The 11,588-nt window shown below is 38.7% G+C and overlaps 2 protein-coding genes across 3 annotated transcripts in view; both read right to left on the bottom strand.

Annotated features, from left to right (window-relative positions):
* The window catches only part of LOC113918256 (keratin-associated protein 8-1), a 49,562-nt gene extending 39,766 nt beyond the window's left edge, over positions 1–9,796 (bottom strand). For both annotated transcript variants that reach the window (XR_003518494.1, XM_027586552.1), the window contains exon 1: positions 9,707–9,796. The gene's annotated coding sequence lies outside the window, so the exon portion shown is untranslated. The remainder of the gene's footprint in view (positions 1–9,706) is intronic.
* Positions 1,952–2,696, bottom strand: LOC118357354 (ras-related protein Rab-28-like). The gene has a single exon (XM_035729314.1). The coding sequence runs from the start codon at positions 2,615–2,617 to the stop codon at positions 1,952–1,954; it is 666 nt and encodes a 221-aa protein (XP_035585207.1). The 5' UTR covers positions 2,618–2,696.
* Positions 9,797–11,588: the final 1,792 nt, after the last annotated feature.

Below are 11,588 nucleotides of genomic sequence, written 5' to 3' on the forward strand. Positions count from 1 at the left end.
ATTCTGCAACAAATGAGAAAAAACATTCTTGCGCTCAAAGAAAGAAAGCCAAGACTTTTTCAAATGATTTATTGTATGAAAGAGAAGATTTTAAAGAATGCAAATGTTGTGCTCGCCATAAAATTTAATAAATATAATAGGAAGTAAAAGTTGGAAATAAGATAAAAAGACAAAACGTGGGGAACTTTTTTGAAACGTAAGTTGTGATAAAAAGTTTGCCAAAAATATAATAAAATATTAGCCCCCAAAATGGAGTAGTAGCATTTACATCTTTATCACACTGAATTAACAGCATAGAAAAGTAAATCTGGATAATGAAGGATGAACTTGAGAAGTCTGCTCCAGTTCTTTTGCTTTGCTTTTTAAGGATGAAAAAATTAATAGTAGTTGGTTCCTAATTCTGCCTGGAAATGAACTGACCACAACCTAATGGAAAAGAGATGTAATAAAACACTGAATTCTGCAATCCCACCCTCAATATTAAAAAAAAAAAACAAAAATGCTTGCTTTTGTATTAAAAAACCTAGAACAGTGATGGTAAACTCAAACACCTGTAAGAGTTACACAAGAATAGGAACACCTGAACTGTGGCAAATGAAAGACGATCAAGGCTCTGGGGACCCCAGCAAATGGGAGAACACATGCTCTAACTAAACAGCCTCAAAAGTCAAACTACCACAAATATGTACACCAAAAAGCATGCAGAGTAGCTACATGGGGCCTACTGTCTGCCAGTTGTTAACCCCTGGCCAAAACTTAATTTCTTTTATGTTAAATCCCTTATCTTTCTCTCTTTCCTATTATATATATATACAACCTATAAATATATAGATATCCTATATATATCCTATATACATATGAGCAAAACCAAGACAACAGTTTGTCATTAGCCAAGAAATGATTACTGAAGCTTAGAAAACATAAAACAATAGTATAAAGATATGTATAGCTATAAGCCCACATATACATACCTCACATATTTATTTCCTATAAATATATGACCATACCTACCTCTAAAACAGCGTGAATTAATGAACTAATTCTAAAAGAAGCATGCATATATAATATAATAGGGCTGCTAAAATATAGTTTGTAAACAAGAGCCATGTGACACAATGGGGTGAAGGCAGCCTCTTGAAGCCCTATTAACTGATAATGAGCACAGAATTTTTTTTTTTTTAACTGAAATAAGTTTATTTGCAGGAGAAGAACAGCTGAACATCAGGTACAGTGTGATCCACAATGATCCAACAACAGCCGTAACTTGTTCTGGGAGTGCTCCTATGCAGTTTGGAGGAAACATCAGCTGAACACTTATCAAACTTCAAAAAGCCATCTAACCTGAGTATTACACAATACATAATGACCATGACACAGTAATAAAAATACAATAGCAAATACTATTTTGTGAGCTACAGCAACAATATAAACAATTTAGGCCCTTCTTAAAAAAATGAAAAAAATAGATACAGCTTTATTTCAAGCATTTTCAGTTGAATACAACTTCATATATTTTCACTCACAATAGACAGCAAAAGAATGCCTTCTGAAGTATCTGTAGAGAAAATATATTACTTGTTTAAATGTTTGCACTCAGAAGTGCACTTTGCCAGGTAGGAGTTCAGATAAGAGAATGAAACTGTGCTGGGCCAAAATCCTGGCTGCTGATCAAGACCTGTATAGTTTTCATATCTGTCTAAAAAAGTTTACATCGGAGAAAAAAGGAGAACATAAAGAGAACCAACATTATTCTTTTTCAGTGAAGCAGTCTAATGGATTCCAAGTGTGTCGTCCCGAAGTTGAATCCCGTCCAGGCCGAGGAGCCGAGGGAGCTGGGAGGAAAGTGCTAACTGAACACTACAGAGCTGGCCACTCGTAACAGAGCTCCTAGAGGCCCAGGCCACACGGGGTGAAGGGCCGCCAGGACCACTGGTACAAAGGTAAAGTTCGCTCACCGAACTGCACACATAGAGCTCCTAGGAGGGTTAACAGTTCTTGACAGAGGTTCCTGGTTGTAGTTTACAATATCTGCCTTCACCACCCTCTGTGACTGTTCTATTTCTGCTTTGTTTAATTTGATTCCAAGGATTTCAGCAGCAACTTTCTGAAAACACAGGAAGACAGAGTCTCCTGTCTTTGCTGAGACAAAGTGGCTACTAAAACCATTTTCCTGGCAAAACCTTAAGTGGTTTTCAGGTTTTACTGTTCGCATATGCTCCAAATCAATTTTATTGCCCACCAAGGCAACCAGTGGCTGAGTTTCTGACTCCTCGCTCACTTTCTTCACCACAGAATACCAGTCTTCTAAATTCTCAAAGCTTTGATAATTTGTAATATCATATACCAAGAGGATTCCCTGTGCTCCATAGATATATTTATCCAACATCTTGCCTCCTATTGTCTGTCCTCCTATATCCCAAACTTGAAGAGTAACATTCAGGTTTCCCGGCAACGTTATCCTTCTCAAAAAGAAATCCAGTCCTATAGTTTGTTTGTACTGTTTCCCAAAAGTTTCTTGAGCAAAACATGTAGTTAAGGAGGTCTTCCCGGAGGTGCCATCCCCCAGCACGACGATTTTCAGTTGCCGGTCCTGGCTCTCCTCCTCAGAGTCCGACATGGTGTCCCGGGAACCAGGCCCGCTCCCCCACCCCCACCCCGAGGTTGGAGGGAGGAAGGGGAGGAGGGGGTCTCCGGGGGCGGGGGAGAGGAGGAAGGGCGGTGGTGGGGGCAGGACCCCCCGCCCTGGTGTCTCAGCGGCGGCTGGACGTATCTGGGCTGAATCACACGCCGGGCGCCATCTTGCCCGCCTCCCCTCATGAGCACAGAATTTGAGCTCCTGGCAGGCTCCCTCTCTCTTTAACTGGGCTTTAGCTTTGGAGTCAGAGAGACAAAGTCTGAAAAGATGTGTGGAATCCAATCAGATTACACTTTATGATCTATCAGTTGTGATTTGACCAAAAGGAAGAATATGAAGAGAATTCACAGTCTCACACTGAACAAATTGGTTGTATCTAATCAAGTGCTAAACCAAAAAGGCAGGGCTCAGAAACCCAAGAAAAAGAAAAAACATGTACTATGTGATCAACACTGAATACAATGTTGGTTTCAAAACTAGCTCCAGACCTAAAGGAATAAGGAATTAGCTGATCTCTTACACTCAGACCCATTGACCATGAAATTCGTTGTTAGGATTTTGGCAGGAACAGAATAGAAACTTTCTACAGCAAAATCTCTAGTAATCTTGATATGTAAGTCAAGGACGTTGTTAATTAAAAGGGAAACCATTTATTTTATGTGTCTCTTTTGGGAATGTCAACCTTTACATTCTGATACAAAAACTGAGGTCTGGCTAATAACCCAGCCCAGAAAAAGAAGATAATTCATGGCTCCTTTTGAAGTTCCTAGGCTTCAGGCTGAATTCACAGTTATTTCTTTTCCTTACCATGACAGTTTTGGGCAGGACCAGACCTCCTGCAACCCCCCTCCCAGGCCCAGTTGGGCCATGCCAAGAGCCTGCACCATATACACACCCTCTGAAATGTCTGAAATGTCAGAGGGAGCTGGAACAAGTGTCCGTGGTCACAATTAGAAAGCCCTCCTTCAAGGTTCTAGTCAGCATTCCTTACCACAAGGAAAAACACAAGGAAAACACAAAATCTGCTAATGAAACTAAGTAAATAAAGATAAAAATGATTATCTTTTTGAGTATGATGAAGTCAATGTATTTATTTAAAAAGTAGAGTAGCCATGAAGATGGTGACATGTTCCAAATTTCCTTCTAGAAAAGTGACCTTATTGGGGCGCTTAGGTGGCTCAGTCGGTTAAGTGTCAGACTCTTGATTTTGGCTCAGGTTATGATCTCAGGTCCTGGAATCAAGCCCCAGGTTGGGCTCTGCACTGGGTGTAGAGCCTGCCTGAGATTCTCTCTCCCTCTCCCTCTGCCTCTGCCCCTCCCCACCCCACACTCTCACTCTTTAGCTCTCTAAAAAAAAAAAAAAGAGAGAAAAAGAAAGAAAAGTGACCCTATTCATCAACATACATGCAGTTCAGTTGTAAGTCAATAAAATCCAGAATTTTGACAGCTATAGATTGTACTTATTGCAATGGAGAGACCAAGATGATAGTCTGTCCTAAGATAAGAAATGATTTTTGAAGCTTGTAAAGCATAAAACAGTAGGATAAATTTATATATATCCGAAATCCCTGGAATCTGAAGCGTGGGGCTTGGTAGCTGCCCCTGGCTCCAATTCAGCTGAATCTTCAATTTTCTGTCACTGCCACATCCTCAGCCGGAGCTAGACCCCATTGACACAGCACCGCCATCATTTCTATTTTTTTCTACAACCAGATCCAAGGCCACAAAAACTGGAGCTAACGCAGCCAAACTCAAAACAACAGCCCAAGAAAAAGCAAAAACCTGCAAAGTTGACATAGCCAGGCCGATAAGCATCAGCACAGAGAAAACCCAAGATGGAAGAAGTAGAGGGAAAACAGTATCATAAAAGCATGGAATTCCCTGAAGATGAGGTTTGGCTCTGTGTGTCAAGAGCTGGGGATGAGGTCTGTGGAACCAGGAGTTACCCGAGCTCTTCTCTCAGGCACTGGAGATGTGGCTTCACCCGAAGCCATTCTTTCTCAATATCCATATCTAATTTATTTGGAAGATCTATCTATTTAAAGAGGCAAAAATACATATACAGTCTATACAAATGCACAACAAGATAGAATTCCAACTACTGACAAAATAAATTAGGAATGTCCCTTCCAAAAAAAGATGTGTATTGCCTGGGAAGGGCCATGGGGATCCTTTGGGGGCTGGTCATGCCCTGTTTCTTTGTCTGGGTACAGATAACTTGAGGGTGTCCACTTTGGGAAAATTGATTGTGTTGCCAAACTTATGTGTACCTTTTTGCTATCATGTTATATTTCAATGCAATTTACATTTAAAAAAGTCAATGGACAGTGGGGCGCCTGGGTGGCTCAGTTGGGTAAGCGACTGCCTTTGGCTCAGGTCACGATCCCAGAGTCCTGGGATCGAGTCCCACATTGGGCTCCTGGCTCAGCGGGGAGGCTGCTTCTCCCTCTGACACTCCCCTCTCATGCTGTGTCTCACTCTCTCTCTCTTTCTCTCTCTCAAATAAATAAATAAATAAAGTCTTTAAAAAAAAAGTCAATGGACAGGTATATAAACTTGCAGTTCACTCCTCACTGGAGTAATTTTAGTAGATCAAGTATGTTCTTATTCACTAACTTCTATTAGCCCTTATTTAATATGTTTAGCAATATCTCCTTGTACTTAAGTGCTTCCTTATCACTAATAGTTTCAAATTAACATGTGACTACAACATTTGGTAAAATGGCTCCTGACTACATCTATTTCCAATCTACAAAGGCCAGATACCACAAAGAACAAACACTCTATCAAGGTGATTGACAGTTTGGTGTCCAGAACCAGATTACCTGTTGAACCTAACTCTCCCAATACTAGCTACGGAGGTTTGAGCACATCGTTTAACCACCTTTGCAATTTTTAAAATCTGCACAATAGGAACAATTACAGTGTTACTTTATAGGGTAGGGTTTTGAAAATTAAGTTAGTTGATCCATTAAAGCTCTTAGAACAGTGTTGGCTCATGGTAAGTTCTAAATAAGCACTAGCTATCATCACTACTATAAGTATTATTATAATTATTATCCTAAATTTTGCCTCTAAATTCTGGTCACAAAACAGTATGTTACTGAGGTTTATACTTGCATGATATAAGTTATTTTTTACTGAGGTCATATAAGTATGACTTCAAAGGTTAGAAGTTTATTCTTCTCTTATATAACAGTACAAAGGTAGGCAAGGTTGGTAGACAGTTGTACCATCCTCAAAAGATAGATTCCACATGGAGGCCCAAGTCAGCTGCTCCTAACTTTTGCCACATCTCAGCAAACAAGAAGCTTGTCAGAGGAACACACACCCAGCTCATTTAAGAATTAGAGAAAGAGGGCACATCACTTCTCCTCACATCCTATTGGTCAATACCTGGTCACATGGCCATATTTAGTTGCAAAGGAAACTGGAAAATGTAGGCTTTAGCTGGGCAGCCACATGCAGGTAAACCCTGTTGTCATAGAAAATATGGAGAGTGGATATTGATAACCAACTAGAAGTCTGCCATAATTCCCAACACACTGCTCTCTGTTATGTAATCTTCAGAAGATCCAAGATAATAGATGTATCATACAAATTTATATTCTTCCCCTTCTGAGAGTCCATTAAAATGGTAGTAAAGGAATAAAACAGCCATTGATCCACAATAATAGGCTGCAATAACGGGTCTGCAATAATGCAGAACAGGTTCTTAGGGCCCATCAAAGGACATAATGTTTCAACACATTTCTGGAAGATGGCATAACTGATGGAGAAGAGGAGTAATATTAAGTTCACAAGGAGAATAAAATCAAGGAGGACACTGCTCTGTTTTGTAGAACATTAAAGCTGAGTATTTAATTGCAAATATTTTGAATAACACCCCAAGTGCCAGATACATGGGTAGAGGAGCTTTCAGATGAAGAACGACCCATACCTAGTGTTTTGGTTATCTATTACTAACCTCCCCCCTCTACCCCCACAAAAGTCAGTGGCTTAAAACCAGAGTCACTTTATTATGCCCATGGTTTTGCAGGTCAGGAATTCAGACAGAGCACAGCAGGGATGGCTTTACTCTGCCACACGATGCCTGGAGCCTCCACTGGGAAGACTTGAATGGCTGAGAGTGACCCAAACAGCTGGAGGGTACAATCATCTGAAGCCTTCTCCACTCATTGTGTCTGGCACTTGGGCTGGGATAACTCAATGACTGATCTCAGCTCAGGCTATCAATAGAACACAAGACTTCTCCTCATGGTCTTGGCCTTTTACAATAAGGCAGTTAAGGTTCCAAGACAGAGAATCCCAAGTTGGAGTGTCCAGGGAGCAAGCATTCCAGAGAACCAGGGTAAAAGGGCAAGATCCTTTATAATCTAGCCTCAGAAGCCATCCTGTGTCACTTCCTGTGGACTTTACTTGTGGAGGCAGTCCCAATCCTATAGAGATTCAAGAGGAGATAAGGACCCCATCTCTTGAGAAGAAAAATGTCAAAGAATTCGGAGGCCATGTTTTAAAATAAGAACTCCTACATGCATCACTGTCAAATTTCAGAATGCCAAGGCAAAAAAAGGAAGCTCTAAGTGCTTCCAGAGAAAAAATGTTTTTTCAATGACTGTGTACTTTGTGAGTACAAAGGAAAGAGAGGCAGTCTGACAACAGATAGCACATCAAAAACACAGGGAGCTAAAGACAGAGGAGGAAAATTGTCTATGATGGGAGAGAAAATGATTTTCAACCTCTTATTTGATAGCTAGTCTATCATTCAAGTATGAAATATAATAAGTCACTGTCAGATGCACCCAGTGGTTCAGAAAGTTGTTCTCTACACACCCTTTGAGACTGGCTTGAGAACGTGCTCCAACAAACCAAAGGATTTAACCAAAGAGTGGAATCCTAGGATGACAGCAGAGCATCAGAAAGGACAGCAGTTAAGTTTAAGCAGACAAATAGAAGAAAATAGGGAGTTTACTGGAAGGAAAGGAAAACCAGGCAATACAATGAAAAAGAGACACTAAAAATAATTAAGATATAATAAAGGAAATAGTGCAAGAAAAAATAAGATCATTAGAATGTACAGGAAAAATAAAAAGCTATTTAAGAAAGGCAATATAATCATAGTATGCACTTGGCTCTATAAAATATCTATAAAAATGATTATTGACTCACCAAATAATAGCAAAATAGGAAGAACTTGTTAATGGGGAGTTTTCAGGGAATGGGCAATGTAAGAGAGCTAAATTTTCAGTCATCATATAGGAAGTCAATAGATAATCGTACATCTGAAAAATAAAAAATAATAGCGCACTATATTAATTAAGGATATAGCAATAACTACTAAAGAAATTATCTAAATATAAGGTGGCTGCTTCTAAGGAACAAGACTGGGGAGGAGTAGGGAATAGAATTTTTGCTTTATATTAAAGGTTACCCTGGGCGCCTGGGTGGCTCAGTTGGTTAAGCGACTGCCTTTGGCTCAGGTCATGATCCTGGAGTCCCGGGATCGAGTCCCGCATCGGGCTCCCTGCTCAGCAGGGAGTCTGCTTCTCCCTCTGACCCTCCCCCCTCTCATGTGCTCATTCTCGCTCTCTCAAATAAAATCTTTTAAAAAAATAAATAAATAAATAAAAAGTCACCCTGTGCTATTTAATTGCTTAATTTGCATGATTGCTTAGATTAAATTTTTGAATGTTTTTTTAAAATGCTGATTATCATATTTTAATGTTAGTTAAAGATCAGGAGAAGACATAGAAAAGATTTATTATTATATTATTAAGATTATGAGCCTCAAAACACACAAATATACTCTCATAGATTTAAATTCTAATATATTGCAAATGGAGAATCATAAATCAGTAAGAAAAGGAGGCTATTACTCATATAATGCTGCTGAAATAACTGGTCAACATTTGAAGGGGAAAAAATAACTTTACACCATAAACCATATTAAATTATAAATCGATTTGAAGTTAAATAAAAAATATCAAGCCACCAAAAAATTTTAAAAATAAGGAGAATAACTTTTGAAATACTTTTTATGTATAAAATCAATTGAAAAATCTCAAGAACAAAGTTGGACTTTACTTACAATTTTTTAACTTCTATAAATCAAATATACAACATTTAAAAGGACAAAATGTCTACCAACCTTAGTCTCTCCAGGGAGAAGAGGCGCAATGATTTTCTCTGCCCTTCCTCAGAAGCTGGTTTTTTAATCCCTTGGCTAGCATACTTGCACTTAATTTTTCCCTCCTATTACATCTTAAAACACAATGGGGAGCTGGGTGATGGGCATTAAGGAGGTCACGTGATGTGATGAGCTCTGGGTGTTATATGCAACTAATGAATCCTTGAATACTACATCAAAAACTAATGATGCATTATATGTTGGATAATTGAATTTAAATTAAAAATAAAATAAATTAAATAAAACACAATGATATATGTAAATAAATGTTCAAATGAGAAAATCAAAGTTAGGCTAACATGTCTTATTCTCAAGGGGTGTGAATAAGAATTCTACACTTCATTCCCGTTAGGGATTTGACATGGTTTTCTTGTGGCTGGAACAGAAGAAGATATACTTGGGCCTGTTCCCTGGCTTCTTTTCTCCAGTCACCCACTCCTCACTAGCAAGAGGGTAATGTTTGAAATATCATCATGAAGGCCATCATCATGAATGGCCAGACACCATTCTTCATCACTCCACCACCTCTGGCCAACACCTCCCTACATTTCAGCAGGGGAAAGGAAAGAGGTCAAAAAGAACTGTTAGTATTGAACCAAAGGGAAACTTATTTAATTAGAGTAACTAAAGCAATAAAATGTGTTTAACCAGAGGGTTTGTCAAGTTAATAATTATATGTTTATGCACGCTTGGAAAAGCTCTTGGAAATATATTAGTAGAAATATAATGTTAGCTAAGTAAATCCGAAGATTCTCTCTCCATCATTTAGCAAGACCTAAGGAAAGAGACAAGATGAAGCTGCCGTGTATTTTCACTCTTGTGAGTGAAGAAGATGTTAATTTTTGATGAAGGGCAGTAAAAGCAACATTCTATATTGTACTTACCATAATAAGAAAAACTACATGGTTCTCTTGAGCCTTGTTGCCTAGCTCGCTCTACCTTGGGAAAGTGAGTGAAAAGAAGTTGGGGACAGGTTTTCAATGTAGCAAAGGGTGAGATCATGAATCTATTACAAATAAAAAGGATTGTGCTGCATCAGCAAGTTCTAGAATTTTGGAATACTCTGTGTAAATAAACAAAATAATCAGGAACACACATTGCCCCCTTCTCTACCTGGTAAAAAGCTTTGTATGGAAAAACCCAGATGAACTTTGTAAATTGGCTTGGGCTATGAATAATTTGGTGGCTTGTTGCCATAGATATACTCTGTGGTCTTTAATGCCACCAAAGAGGAACAAACCCACCATAGGGACAAGAATATACAGAAGCGAGGGGTTCTAGCCACCACTGCAATGGGTTTGAGCTCACAATGACTATCGCATGAATCCCTAGTGTGTTGAACTAATGCCTTCCATGCTATCTCAATGAAAAGTCAATGTCAAGGTTGGGCTTTTCATCTCTACCTGGTTCAGAGAACTTTTGTGAGTGTTACAGCATTAGTTTTCCTAATACTAATATAATAATAATCTACTTTTTTCTAAATTGCTGAGCCATAGTGCTTTAAATGGTTTATATCTTACAATTAAAAATAGTTCCACTTGACCAATTATGTGTTAAAAATGAGAAAATTTCTTTCCAGTTTTTAAGGCTGTAAAAAGCACTTACACAATTCAACTTTTTTGATAGAAAGTTAAATAGTGCTGCTTCCTTGTAAGGGATGTAGTTATGGCTGAAAAACAATTAAGTTAGATGAACCAAATGCTAAACTCTTCATAAATAGTTCTCACAATTTGCCCATTTAATTGGCTCATCATCAGTGGTTTCCTCTCAGCTATTTCAAGATTGCATATAAAGTATATGCAAGCCAAAAAAATCAGATTGGAATGACCAAAGAAGGTGTAGTCATTTGAATAGTGGCCCCAAAATTATATGTCCAAGTCCTGACCCCCAGTACTCATAAAGGTGGCCTTATTTGGCTGTAGGGTCTTTGAAGATGTAATTAAGGATCTTGAGATGAGATCATCTTAGATTTAAGGTCGACCCTAACTCCAAAACTACTATCCTTGTACAAGACAGCAAAGGAGAGGACACAGAGACACAGGAAAAACCCAAGTGAGATGGAAACAGAGACTGGAGATGTGTCTACAACCTAAGGAATTCCAGGAGCCACCAGAGGCTAAAGAAAGACAAGGGAAGATTCTTCCCTAGAGTCTTCCAAGGACACATGACCCTGCAGCACCTTGACTTTGGACTTGTGGTTTCCAGAGTTGTGAGAGAATAAATTTCTGTTGTCTTAAATCATCCAGTGTATAGTAATTTGTTCCAGCAGCCAGAGGAAACTATAGAAGGCATCATGGAGCTATAACAAGGATGAGAGAATAGTCAGCAGGAAGAAGGAAAGGAACTAGCGTAGATGTTTAGCTGTGAAAGCCCAGGGCATTCTGGTTTGAATTAATTGCCCTATTCATGCAAGCAAAGGGTCAACATATAATGGAAAAGTAATCATGGTCTGGTAAGGCACTGATTGTCAGCCTGAGAAATATAGACTTTGTGGAGCAAAAACAGTAGTTCATATGTGTGTTTTGCTTCAAAGTTTATAAATACCCTTCACATTGTATTTAAATTCTATAGCAAACTTATTAATTAGGCAGCAAGGGTATTATTATATGAATTTTATAGCCAGAAATAGTTTTGCCTCTAAATGTTGGGAAACCTGCTCAAGGTTATACAACTCAGGAGTAGCTCTCAAAATCATAACTTTTTCACTCCAAGTTCAATGTCCTATCTATTAAGGCTTGATGATTTTAATAAATTATTAGGAGCTAA

This window comes from Zalophus californianus, chromosome 1, assembly GCF_009762305.2.
Source record: "Zalophus californianus isolate mZalCal1 chromosome 1, mZalCal1.pri.v2, whole genome shotgun sequence".
NCBI lineage: Eukaryota > Metazoa > Chordata > Mammalia > Carnivora > Otariidae > Zalophus > Zalophus californianus.